This window comes from Lissotriton helveticus, chromosome 10 (genome assembly GCF_964261635.1).
Source record: "Lissotriton helveticus chromosome 10, aLisHel1.1, whole genome shotgun sequence".
In the NCBI taxonomy this organism is placed as follows: domain Eukaryota; kingdom Metazoa; phylum Chordata; class Amphibia; order Caudata; family Salamandridae; genus Lissotriton; species Lissotriton helveticus.
Genome location: NC_136071.1, coordinates 723,539,156 through 723,553,126, shown reverse-complemented (window position 1 = coordinate 723,553,126; position 13,971 = coordinate 723,539,156). Strand labels below are relative to the sequence as shown.

Sequence of the window (13,971 nt, the reverse complement as noted above, 5' to 3'; positions counted from 1 at the left end):
TCTGCCACGGCGCGAGGGGGGGGGCTTGGGCGTGACGCTGCGGTACTCATGACGGCTACCGGGCGTCCTAAATCTCGGTGGGCGTGTGCTCTTGGCAGCCGGGAGCCGTCAGAACTCCGCCCACTGATTAATTCTCCCGCACGGGCGGGGAATAAACACAGCGTGGGAGGAGCAGCAACGTTCTGACAGCTCCCTGCCGTCATGAGCACGCGCCTACTGTGACTCATGACGGCCGGGAGCCGTCATGAGCACCGAAGGAGTTAAGGCGAATGCAGGCTTTCTTCTCCTAGGGTCTTTATTTTGCTACCCACATAGGAGGCTACCTTGGCTGCTGGGACCTACTCTGACGATCTTGAATCATGCAGATTGTCTGGTTCCAACATGTCAGCTGGGCTACCTCCATGTGGATCCTCTCCATGAAAGCGATTGGCATCTGGACTGGGGCATCTAGGGCTACTGAGCACAGCGTCCTTATTGGACGCATCCGGTGGATCCCCGTTATTCGCACTTTCGTCAGTCGTATAGTCTCCCTAGAAGAGAGAATTTATTCAGCAGCAACACAATGTCACAACCTTCCAGATGGAAGGGGATGCATCAAAAGAACCTTGAGCTCCAGAGGAAGACCTCACGCAAGAGGTCACAGGTGTCTAGGTGACCTGCATCGTCCCTCTTCGCCTTCCCCTCCGGTCTAGGGTTTTCATCACCAGGCAATTCCTCCTACTATAGGATAATGTTTCTGCCAGCCCAGGCCTTCAGATCCTTGCTCACCACCCTTTGAATGAATGTACCAATAGCCTACATACGTCCGGACCTCATAAAGGATGACTCCTCCTCCTTCATTACCTTGCACTGCTCTTTCCCCAAAAGGACACCGGCCGTCTTATGCAGGCCAACTAACACAGTAAAGCACAGTAACACTGAAGCAGATCCCAAACTGTACTGGGCAGATTTCACAAGGTAGGTAGGCCTTGGTGTTAACAGTATTAGCCTTCCAAATAATTGTCTTTACCTGCCGATCCCTGGGGCAGTTGCTTGCTGCACCCAAGGAAACTCTAGAGGTCATTACACTGCATGTGTGAGTTGTGGCCAGCAGTCCAAGCAACAGGCTGTGCCAAAAATAGAAGACACAAGCCTCCCAAAAGCTGAACATGCTGCACAGAGGACAGCCCTGCGTGTGTTAAGGCTCCGCGGCGTCACTTCCATATTCCCAGGCCGATTTGTGACTGCAAAAAATTGACAACTGTGGCCTTCAAGCACAGTAACCATGCCTGACAGCCGCAGCCCTGATTTGCGGCTTTTATGCTCATTGTCATCTCAAGCACGTCTGCCTATTGAAGCCCTACCACCTCCTGCTGCCACCCATACCTAGAAAGAGAATCCACATTGTCCACCCAAGAGACGGGCAGTTCCAACTTTCACGATTAGCTGTGCAATAGAAGCGCAAACACTATGTGGAGCATAGTACAAGGGTGGATGAGGCGGGGAGCGGTGGAGAAATTGTCTGTCTCACATTTTCCCCCCACCCCAACAACATATGGAAATGGATGAACCCACTTCAGTCATTGGCTGACTTCACTATAAGTCGCGTCATTCTGCCCTTTCACAAGGAGCAAATACACACTTAGATGTAAATCCCATCAGTGCCTGGGACTACTGTGGCATTGTGATATGTGCTTTGAACACTAAAGGATATTCTTGCTAATGTTTATTTTGACGAAGGCCCGACAGCTTCCCCAGCAATAAAGTTTGATGAAATCGATGACAAAACAGAACATGCATTGACAAATGCAAAAGGCTACCAGCCAACGCTGCCATTGCTTGTATTCTACTCGACTCATGGGAGTCGATGTTCTGAAAATGTTTGCAGTTTTATTGTTGGTGTAAATGGCTGCTGCGAGATTAAAATTAAGAATGAAATGAATTATATCTCACCTTTTGGTCCCCAAAAAATTACAACTGCGATTTAAACAGTAATCACGAGAACTGGCTTTTCAACTCTTAAGAACTGGTTATCCAAAATGAAGTAATCAGCATAAAGGAGCCACTTATTGCAGCATGTTCATATTTTTGCGCAATACGTTTTTCCACAAAATAGGTAATCTTTCTATATGTTACTTTGCATTATGAACCATAGGTGAATTTAAAAGTGAGTAGCATTAACCTGTAGATACATTTATTTTCTTTTTTTATTGTGCATCAAACTGTTGCTTGTAGGAGCGGAGTTTATTTTCTCACTACAATTCTACATATGTATGCTCGTGCAAAGGAGCAAAAGGCCATGGACTTCACGCTTTTTGGGGAGGGGATGTTGTTACCATGAATTAGAAGGAATAAATAGCAGGTCCACCATACCCGCTTCTAAATAAACAAATGTGTTCCTTTTTTATGTTTTTTTCAGTTGCTGCGCTCCATTCAAGAGCCACTTGGGGATTTCATTCACACTGTTCAGTACTGGCATTCAGTGTGTACAGATGTACACCATGGCGTTCTTTCTACATTACTTGCCGCAGTTGTCGTAGAAATCAGCTACACATTACGAAAGGTAAATATTGTGACTGGATGCTTGATCTCAACATTTAACATGTTGAAGTATTACTTGTACCATTTTGTTTTACTGTACATGTAACTGTGGGCTAATGTTATCACAGAATGAGTTATCAAGGTATTTATTGATTTTTATTTTATTTTTATTTTTTTGCTTCACACGGTACGGGCCAGTAATGTTTCATGGTTAATAGGTGGTCCATGATCAACAACTTTGTAGACCAAATATCATGTTGAAAGAATTTAGCAACACTTTTCTAGTAGATTCTCAAATTGTATCCCTTATCACTGTAGCTCCTTGAAGTGCAAAGTTGAATAGAGGGATATTTGACATCAGAGGAATGGATCTTTTCACCTTCCCTGCTGGAATGCATTGAAGGGAAGGTATTTTGAAAAGGGTAAATTGTGAAAATTATTTGTTTCAATGCCTGATTGAGGGGGCTATGGAGGTGGGCTTCGGTGTGGTAGTAATGTATGCTTATGTCTCGGAACACTGAGCACTTATTTTCTTATAACAAGCAAGATATGTTGCCAGATTTGGTAGTAATCAGAAAAGTGTGTCACGTTGTCTGTAATTATTTTGACAGATGACTGGTGATGCCACAGTAGCCTGTAGATGGACTCAAACCAGAAAGTCCGCCCAGACCAGTTGGCAAAATGTCCCTCTCAGCGAACTTGACCATCGAGACAAAAGTGCTCCATGAATGTATAGAGAGATACCCACATAGCCGCCCGGCAAATGTTTAGGACAGGGACCTCACATGATGACGCAGTGGTGGCAGCTTTGGCCCTGGTAGAATGGGCTCACAGTTTTTCCGAAGACTGCTTTTTAGCCAATGCCTCGCAGATCTTAATGCAAGCATGATAGAACAGATAGTCACCTTTATGTAATTTGCTGTTCTCCACATCAGCAGCAATTAGTATTTGATGTGATTCACATTCATATCTCCATAGTGTCAAATACTTGTTTCTAATAGTCCTTCAGCAATTCCCCTAGTGTGTGTCAATCATAGATTAAGGTTGTTACTTATTCAGTTGTCGCCGACAGCATCTTAAGGTCTTTTTGCGGCCAGAAATCGTCAGTACCACAAAAAGGTACCATATCAGGGACTCTTGGCATCAAAGGGAAGCCCTTCGGGTTTAGAACTTAATGAATGAATGAGTAAATGAATAGCTGGATTTATAAAGTGTGTGTCCTCTCCCAGGAGTGTCCTGGTGCTAGTGAAAAAGTAATAGAGGGAGAGAAGGAGAGTTGCATTTAAAGAGTAAAAAGCCAGGTCTTCAACTGTTTTTTAAAAGAGCATTCATTGACTGTTTGACGTAACTCGGCCAGCAAGCAGTTTCAAGCTAGTGGGCCCAGGAGGGAAAAGGATCTGCCTCCCATTGTAGCTTGCTTTACCCTAGGAACTTTGGCAAAGTGACCAGAAGAGAACCGCAGAGTTATAAGGGTAGAGTAAAATTGAATCCTAGAGGACAGGTATTCTGGACCAGTAATGTGGAGAGCCCTGTGCATGAGTGTCAAAACATGATAATTTTTTTCGAAAGGTAACCAGTGTCCATTATTAAAATGGGTCATCATCTATACTCATCTAGGTAGATGGAGTACCAGATGAGCTGCTGCGTCCTGGACAGTCTGCAATTTCTGCAGCAGGTATTGTTGAAGTCCTGCATATGGAGCATTGCCATAATCTAATTTGGAGACTACCAGGGCGAGCTGACAGCTCAGACTTGAGTTGCCGCTCAGATAATAGCTATGGCATTGCCAACTCCATTTCCTCCCAGGACTGGATAAATGGATCCTTCAGCAAGAGGACCCTAGGTACCCTGCTGGACCTTCAAGGCAAGAATGTAGATTCAAACAATTTTGCAGACTCCCCACCACAGTGACAAGTCCCTCGATCTATTGTTCAGGCGCTGACAGCGGGGTCCAAATTCCCCACAGTGGTCGCATCAACTTTAGCCCGGATGATGATACACTGATTTCACCAATTCTTTATGTCATGGATCCCATCTAAAAAACTATTGATTCAATCTCTGTCGATGGCTCAGACCCGAAAATCTGATCATCAATTTATTGAATTGAGAAACACTGTAGAGTCGTTGGACAAAGACCATTTGGTCCTTGAGTCGGGGCTCAGTCATGTCCAGTTTGGCTAAGAGCCTCTCCGAACATCTAAGAGCACAGGGCAACATCGAAGAAATTCGGCTTTCACCAGCAAAGATTAAAAATTGGTGTTACAAAACATTACAAGGCAATAACGACTCCAGGATGTCAATGGCTTTATCTGGTTTTACTTCATCAGTCTCACATTATATTTTAGAAAAATTACTTGCGTTAACAAAATCTTAAAATACAGACAGTGGGTCGGATCACTGTTCCTTTAGAGCCTAACGTTTTCGTGTTGAATACAATGGTAAACTCGTAGGTTAATCTTAGGGATCCCGCCAATGGAAGTGGGAGCCAATGATTTGCTGCCAGAAGAGGATTTTGCATTAATTTGCAATGAAAAGAGGAAGAAGCTTCACAAACTAAAGAGACTTGGCCGGACGCAACCTACTTCAAGAAAAGTAATTTCACCCCACCCAGAAAGTGTTGCACACTCTGTCTCTTTTCCATCTTCTGATGCAATACAAACAACGATCCAAAAAATAGAAAAACTTTCTGTCTTCAGGTCTTCTCCCATGCTGCCAGCTGATCAACCCCATCTTTAATCCATTCCAGTTCCTTCTTCAGCAGCTATAATTACACACCGAGAAACAGCGGTCAACATTTGTCAACTGCACCACTGACAATCGCCCCAAATTCTCCCCCGATAGGATTATTATCAAGGCCCTCAGGATCAATACTCAACTGAATAACTTACCACACCAAACTCTCTGTAGATTCATTCCAGATATTAAACTTCCATGTAAAGTATTTTCCATGTCTCAGGTGTTGGAGCTCCATCATATAGTAACGCCAGTGAACCTTGGGATGCCTATGCACAACTCCGGTTAGACCTGGTTTGAATGTATTTCTTGAGGCGCTACAGCATTAGGTATGACACATCCTTTGTTAAATTTGTTACTTGTACTGAGGTAGGCAGCGGCAAGAATTATAGGTTGTCGTGGGCATCCGGGGAACACAATGTTTGGTTAGCCCTCAGATGGAAGCTGTTCAATCTAGGATTAATATCATTCATGTACCTCTCAGAAAGTATACCTTGTTGCCGAGGAAGCCACATAATTTCTCAGCCTCTGCCTCCAATACCAACTTGGCATGAGAAGAGGAAGTCTTGTGAGCAGCTTAGTAATTAATTCAAGGGGTCTAGAGCATAGTGTTGTGGGTAATTGAACATGACAGCCATAGAGATGGAAGCTGGGTGGCTTATTCCCTGCTTCAAAGATCGCTAGGCAGCTGCTAGCGCCCATATGGACGAGCCTTCATTCTCTTCTGATAATGTTTCCACAGTTCTGTGCATAGCAAAAAGCACGTCAGATTTCAGATGCGTCCCTTGATGGAATACTCAACACAGCTACCTTCTAGTGATTTTTTTCAAATTGTGCACACGTCTTCAAAGTCGGGGTGAGTGGTTAGAAAAACTTTTACCATCTCCTTCTGAACATTTTAAGTTGGGACATTGCTGGTAATGAACCCCAAACATTCTCTATGGTGGCCTGGTACCACAAAGGACCTGCAGTAATCTCTATACAAATGTTTCCACAGCAGAAGACCACCTAAATCGGATCAGGTGTCGCTCTAAACTACCATAAATCCTTTAAATGATCTGGTAGCTGTAGTTTTGGCCTCCTTACATCTGCCACTACTTGACCCACATCAAAGCCTGAAACTCCATTGGTCAGTTTTCAGGCACATTGCTCCATGTTTTTCGGTTTAAATCATTTTTATTGATTTTATAAGATAACAATACAACCTGAACTGCCTACATCCATTGGCCAGCGGATATTCATTTGGATGCGTAATTAATAGGCATGTTTAAAGGAGAAAAAACAAGAATTTAATAACTCCCTTACATGCATGTAAATTCTCTCTCCTGGAGTTTTGGTAGCACTATGGGGTAGATGTGTCCTAGTTGTGCGCTGAAGTTTCAGCGGCTGTTAGGCGTAAGTCTCGCAGGTACTGGGGGCATGTCAGCTCTCAGAACTCATCTGCAAAATATGCTATGCACGGCTGCCACATCTTGTCAAACCGTGGTAATTGCTGCGTGGCCGCTGCTGTCAATTTCTCCATTCACAGGATATCCCAAACTTTATGCAACCAATCCTGATGTGAGGGTATCCTGTCTGTCCCCCACCGGGCTAAGAGAAGCTGTTTGGCTGCCCCCAGGGTAAGAGTGATAGTTTTGCCTTTGGGAGATTTCAGTGGGTATGTGAGCGGGTTAGGAAGACCCAGCAGTATGAAAGTGGGGAGTTTAGGTATATCTGTATTGAACTTGTTGTCAACAGTGTCTAATACTTCTGACAAATATAAACCTTTCTTGGGACACTGGCATACCCCATTGTCCGCACTTTCGCCAGCACATCCCATCCTCCCTGGGGCCAGTTAGCTACTCTTGCTGGTGTGAGGTAACAATAATGAGCTTTGAGGAGCATTTCCCTACTGGTAGTGTTGAGGCGGATGTTCGTGCTCGGTGGAGGATGTCACTCCATTCTTTGTCAGAAAATGTGTACTCTCATTCCTTTTCCCATCTAGCCCTGGTGGGAGAAGGTAAAGGGTGTACAGGCTAAGTCAGGAACCGATAGCTGTCGGACAGCAGTTTCTTATCTGAGCTCTGCCTGATGAGCCACTTCTCAAAAGGCAGCAGTGGTCTGCCCGCGTGTGGTTAGACCCACTGTCTGGTGACCCAATGGGCTACAGCCAAATATTTCCATTGTGCCAAGTTCGAAAGTGGGTAGTATGTCTGTAGTTTGGCAAAATCCATGAGGCCCTCCGCATCAAATAAGTCCCCCACCTGCTTGCAATTGGCTTTCTGCCATGCTTTAAACCCATGCCTTCCATCGCCTGGGGGGGGTCTGAAATGCCTATCAAAGGAGTCTGCGGAGATATCGGAGTACAGAGGTTATGTCTCCATTGTACCGTGTCCCATACACCCAATGTCGATCTTGTGACCGGTGAGATGTATACGCCCGGTGGTCTATGTGGTTTAGGCAACCACTGCACTTTACAAATATGCATCCCAGTTATAGCTTGGTCTATAAAGCACCAGTGTTTTTCGGTGAGTGTTCGAGACCATTCTACCATGTAGCGTAGTTGGGCTGCCTGGTAATATTTGCAGATATTTGGGACCCCCAAACTGCCCCCTGCTTCTGCAAGAAAACCTCTTGATCTAGACATTCTCGCTCTTTCAACTCCAGCTTAGGACCGACTATTCTCGCTCTGAGGGCCAACAGCAAACTCGTAAGGATAATGAGGACTAGTTAACCTTAACCTTGACCGTGAGGATCCGGATGAGCCTTGATGCTGTAAACCAGTGGTTCCCAAACTCTGCGCCGTGGCTCCCTGGGGAGCCAGGCATCCAGCACTTTCATGCATTTAATGTTGAAGGGTCAGTTGGCTTCAGTTAAACTAATTAGACTTAAACACGTGATGTTGATGATTTGTAAGTAACATGGCTAAAGCTGTAAATGTAGTGCTTAATTGATGGCATGTCGAGGGAGATGACCTCCATGTTTCACTGGATCTCATGTTCCAACACTCCCAAAGTAAGCGGAAGATGCCAGATTTATTTTGTTAGACTCGTTAATAGTTTAGTTTTTTCCCAAATGCATTTCACACCAAGTTACACCAAGATATCAGGAAATTACTGTTGTCCTGTGTTGGACCTGGCCCTTTTTGGCAGGTTCACCCCAAAACTTTTTGATTTTTCCTAGCCTGTTTTTGTGATTTGGTGTTGGTGATTTTAGGCCTTTGCGCACGTTTTCACTGTAGTACAGTGTAAAGTGCGTGAGCTCTCTGTGTACATGTGGTGAGTGACCTGACCTCTCATAGGAATGCATGGGGAATCTGTGTGACCATGGTAGTTCCTGATGTGTGGGGAGTGCAGGGTCGAGTTTGGTATGTGCGAGCTCGTGAGATTGAATGCTGCGTAATGATGTATGCGGCATGAATGTGTCTAGTGTGGAAGTGCCACTTCTAGACATGGGTGTGCGTGTGTAGTGAGTCTGCTGGCACGTGATTGGCTGGAGCCTGGCCCCAGGAGTGCCTGGGCCTGCTTGTGGATTGACTGTCTGGTTTGAGGGTGACAGGGGCTGGGGAGCCCCCAGGAGGTTGTCTGAGTCAGCCCTTGGTTGAATGACTGCATCTGCAACTAGAGTGGTGGGAGGAGATAGCACCTAGGAGTGAATAGGGCTGTGCCTGCCTGCCACAATGCTGGCTCCACCTCCTGCTGAGCGGCTGTCGCCTCTGCCCCTCACACTGAAAGGAGTTCCCTATAACCAGTTGTAGCTGGTTCTCACACTGCCTGCACCCTTTAGACAAAGGATTTGGGGTATAAAAAGGGTGCTGTGACACTCTAAAAATGTTGTTTTTGACTTGAATTCTGCCAGGGGCGTGCTGCTGCTTGGGCCCAGGGGAAGGCTTGCCTCCCTGGGTCCTGCCCAGCCCCTGGATACCTGATGGACTTTCCTTTTCTGGGAGCTGCTGTGCTCCACCTTATGTCCTGGACTGCTCAGGTCCTGGACTCCTGAAGGACTTTGTGCTTTATTTTTGCCTCTAGCGCTTGGAGCGCTTTATTCCTCCCCCAGCGCCTTATTTTGGCCAGGAAGCGCTTTTGTTTTAATTTCCTAGAGAAGGGAGAGGAGCGTGGGCTGTGCAGCGCGATGCTGCAGGTCCCTTACAAAGGATTCCCCCGAGACTGCATTAGGGGGTCATTGCGAGAGTCACCTCGCTTATCTTTAAATCTAATCGAGGGTGCCCACCCCTCATGTGGCACCGGAGAAATCGCTGTCCTCAGCCCGGAGCCGCGGACGGAGAACCGGAGGCGCCGCGCTGTCATTGGCGGGCCGCGGGAGGCTCGTCCTCTGAGCCGCGAGGTGATAGGGCCGATGTTGGGGGCTGGTCCCGGGGAGCCGCGCTCTGATTGGCGGGTCCCCGGGAAGAAGCTACCGTGCGTGAGCAGGAGCATGGCGGCGCCGGTGTGAGCAGGGCTCCCGTGTTCTGGGGAGAGCCCTGCTGGTGCCCAAAGGAAGCAATGGTCGATGTTACCGATCTCCCGTGATTGAGAGGGAGACCGGAGAAGAGGAGAGCCCCGCACCAGGAGGACTGAGCCTGGCCGCCAGAGTGGTGCTGCTGCCTAGGAGGTTCCGTGACAAAGGGTGAGCCTCAAAGCGGAAGAGAAGCAGCTGCCGCGAGACCCGGTGAGTGCCGGTGAAGGGATGGGGGCGTCTGGGCACATTGCCGGTGCCCGCCCCTCCCCTCTAGAGCGAGGGCTGCTCCCTCCAAAGTGCCGCACCTTTCGTCATAGAGCCACGAGGGCTCTAGGGGGCATAGCTGTGTGTGAGCCCAGAGAGGCTCTAGGGTGCCGCAATCTGTCCCGAGTCCCCCGAGGGGGCGACTCCACCGCAGGCACATGCTTGGAGTGGCCCCAGAAGGCAGCGGGCCGCTCCCCACTCCGCCGCCGCCCGCTTTTGTAATTAGGAGCCCAGAGAGGCTCGCGGTGCCGCATTTGTTCAGAGCACTGAGAGGCTCAACGGGGGCAATTAGTTGTTTAGAGAGGCTCTGCGGCATTGCTTCCTTGTGGAGCCCAGAGAGGCTCGTGGCCGCATTACTTCACGTGGAGCCCAGAGAGGCTCGTGGCCGCATTTACTTGGAGCCCAGTGAGGCTCTTGAGGGCAGTTTATATTTAGAGTCCAGAGGGGCTCACCGCCCACATGATGTTTAGAGCCCAGTGAGGCTCTTGGGGGACACGAGTGTTTGTACAGAGCCTGGAAGGCTCCAACATTGGCATCATCAGTGTTTTCAACTGCCCAGCACTTTGTGGGCAGTTGCCACGTTTAGGCTGGTGTTCTTGGCTGCCTGCGCAGCCTGCCTGACATTTGGACTACGGGCATTTGAGCCCTTGCAAGGCCAGTTGGCCTAGGGACTGTCACAGGTGGTGGCTTATGTAGTTTTGCGCAATTGTGTGGTTTTTCCTGCACCTCTGAATGTTTTTAGGCATCATGTGTCTTCCTTGTTCTTACACCTCTGAATGTTTTTATGCTTCATGTGTTTTCTTCCCTTACACCTCTGAATGTGTTTTTATGCATCATGTGTTTTCCTGTCCTACACCGCTGAATGTTGTGATGCATCATGTGTAATGTGTTCTTGCTTATACCCCTAAATGTATTTTATTCTTAGGTGGTTGTTCTTTCCAGTACAGGTGGTCCTAGTGAGGTCCTGGTTCCCTGCGTGACATTCTCCTAAGGTGGTTAGGGTTGCGTAGGTGGTACTTACCTGTTACCAGTAGTTACTGGTTGTGTGCTATACTTGCTAATTTGTGCTACAGTGATTTTATATCCTATATTCTATGTTCTAGAAGTGCTATTTCTACTAAGTGCTGATTCTGAGAGTGGCCGATGTGGCCCTGTCTTGTAAATAATCCCTTGTGAATATTGCCCGTGCCAGTTGGCACAATGTACATGTGTGATTTCTATCTGATGTGTTTTGCCAATACAAAAGTTATTTTTATATAACCTTGTGTGGAGTTTCGTTTGTGGTGTGCCTAGGATGTTGTTGCTGTTGTGTGCTTGTGCAAATGCTTTATACATTGCCTCAGAGTTTAGCCTTACTGCTCGTGCCAAGCTACCAAGGGGGTGAGCAGGGGTTATCTTGGTGTGTGACTCCCTTCCCCTGACTAGAATGGTGGTTTCTGCCTGGCTTTGGCGTCAGCCTTAGCCTACCAGAAATCCCAGTTCTAACATCCTGTCTATTAAACACACTAAGTATTGACATTTTTAGTTTAATCATAGGTACTTCCAGTACACATTTCTTTCAGTACACACACATTTCCAGACAGGCCTACTCTGTCCTTAAGCACACGTAAAACAGTATATACGGCATAATGCCAACATTTGGAAGCAAAAAAGAGGGACATTTAAAAAATAAATACATCTGAGGAATGTATTTTACTTGCAATGATTTGGAGGCAATTTTAGGGCGGAGACAGCAAAAATAAAGCTGTATGTGGTTTAAAAAGTCGGAGTCACCCTGCCGAGACAGGTGTGTTGGCATGTATTACATGGGCAGAAATGGAAGTGCATGCAAATATTCTTCAAGCGCTGAAACACTTTGGCAATGGGGCCTACATGCATATGGGTGCTATCAAGCACTGTGTAAGTGGGATAAAAAGTTTGGAAGGCATGTGCAAAGAAGTGTAACTAGGAATATTTTATTAGGGGCACCGCCTTAGTAATACGAAACACCCTTCGTATATGATTATAATACCTTCATTGGCTTCCTCACAATTATTATCAGAGTGAAAAATGCAAGTACTCCTGAGGCCGGGCTTACATTCCCCCCACCCTCTCAAAAAAGTAACAGTGGGGAGCCACGGTCAGTGGCGCTGCGGGTCAAAAAAGTTTGGGAAACCACTGCTGCTAGAGAAGTCGTGCACGTTCCTCTCGGCTGTCAGCTTCAGTCAGATTATTCAACTTTTTCCGCCCCCGTCTGGACAAACGCCATATTTGACAACCCTCATCCAAGGGCTTGCAGGTCTGCAACCTTGGAGGGGAAGCCTACCACAGATCAGGCATCTCCGCAATTGCACATGCGTTATCCAGAGTGTGGACCGACAAGACCTCTTCCCTCCATGTAAACTGTAGGCGAAAGGGGTAGCAGATCTCATGAGTTTGGAGAAAATCAGATAGCGCCTTTGAGGCCCTATGGCGCTGCAGTGTTGGGGATAAATCTTGATAGAGCCAGATCTTGAAGTCCTTGAAGTCGATAGTTCTCAGGTCTCTGGTCGCGGACATTATTGCTTCCTTTTGATTGTAGTGCAGACAGGTGAGTATGTCCTAGGGTTGGCCCAGTGTGGCTGCCGGCCTCCCAGCCCGGTGTGTACGGTCTAATATTATTTCCTAGTCCTGTAATGCGGGTGCCACGTGCTTACATAGCAGAGTCACAAAACCCTCCAGTTCGCAGGAGATGGCCCGGGCCGGCACTCCCTTAATATGTATGTTGGAGCGTCGATATTGGTTTTTTAAGTCCTCGAGTTGGTAAAGTAGCTCCGGCGGTGGCTCTCCAACTTCTCCTCCCGGGCGTCGTGGTTCTGCTCCACCAAGTCCAATTGTTGGTCGAGGGCAGTAACGTCATGTCTGATACCCTTGATGCCTGTGGCTATGTCACGCTTAAGCTCCGCAAAGTCCTCACGAAGAGTACTAAACAAGCGCTCCATGAATGCCCATGTAAGTGGGGGCTCCTCCTCACCACTGGCTCGACTGGGTGGCCCTCTGAGTCCTCAGTCTCCCGCACTGTGTCTATCTTTTTCATATTCGAGCAGGCAAACATGTCCTTCACTGAGGGGTATTTTTTCGCTTGACGGTGGGTGGACATTCCAACTCTGGTGCAGCTCCCCCACTGTGTAACAAATGTTCCACTTAAACTAATGGTCGCCTTCCGTGGACCCTGCTAGGTGGTCTACTGTGAGTTGAGACAGCCACAGAGACCTCAGTTCTACATAGCGATGAGGTGCAGCTTCCAGTGTCAAGGAGCTGACAGAATGAGGCGGGCCGACCCACCACCAGTGGGCTGCAGTCCAGGGCCCTCGCCTCTAACTCCAATGGGGGTACTCCCAGGCAGGGCAACAGATCTATTCAGGCCCCTAAGTGCGCCACTAGTCATGAGTGGGGCAATGGCAGGCGCCCAGTGAACCTCCAGCGCCCATCTCTGAACACAACGATGTGGCGGCACGTCCCACTCTGTTTAGGCCCCACTCGGCCCTGCCTGCCTACTCCACAAAAATCAGGGTCTCCGGCCTGGGGTTTCGGCGATACTCCCTCCTCAAAGGGGCTAACGGGGGGTCGGCGGAGAAGCTGTCTCATGCCATCGCAGATCCTGGCAGGAAATGGAAGCCAGCTGCCGCGTAACTGTACAGAATACTGAGGCGGGCCAGTCCGCAATTGCGGGCTGCAGAAGGCCTATTTTCCGTGCCCTCGCCTCGGGGTCCGGCTGCGGGACCCAGCGGCAGCTGCTGCGGCCCCCCCCCCATCGCAAAAGGCTAGGGAGGGAAGCAAGGCACCCAATTCAGCAGAGCGGTATTACCCTAGACCCCCCTCCGCGCTTCCGATTCAAGTACTGGCCACGGGCCTAGGTGAGGGAAGGGGTTGCTGGGCACCCTCGCACACCGCTCTAACTGGTTGGCCTCTCCCCCGCACCCCGACGCTTCCATTCACTGCTCAGAATGTCCTCTGGGTGGGGGCCGCTACAGTACCGCAGGGCCACCTGAGCGCGAC

General features: G+C 48.2%; 1 protein-coding gene across 3 annotated transcripts in view; it reads left to right on the top strand.

Moving 5' to 3' along the window:
• The window catches only part of NCAPG2 (non-SMC condensin II complex subunit G2), a 347,950-nt gene that overhangs the window by 301,177 nt on the left and 32,802 nt on the right, over window positions 1-13,971 (top strand). For all 3 annotated transcript variants that reach the window (XM_078663271.1, XM_078663272.1, XM_078663273.1), the window contains exon 24: window positions 2,399-2,542. In XM_078663271.1, coding sequence (XP_078519397.1) covers window positions 2,399-2,542 — 144 coding nt within the window. The remainder of the gene's footprint in view (window positions 1-2,398; window positions 2,543-13,971) is intronic.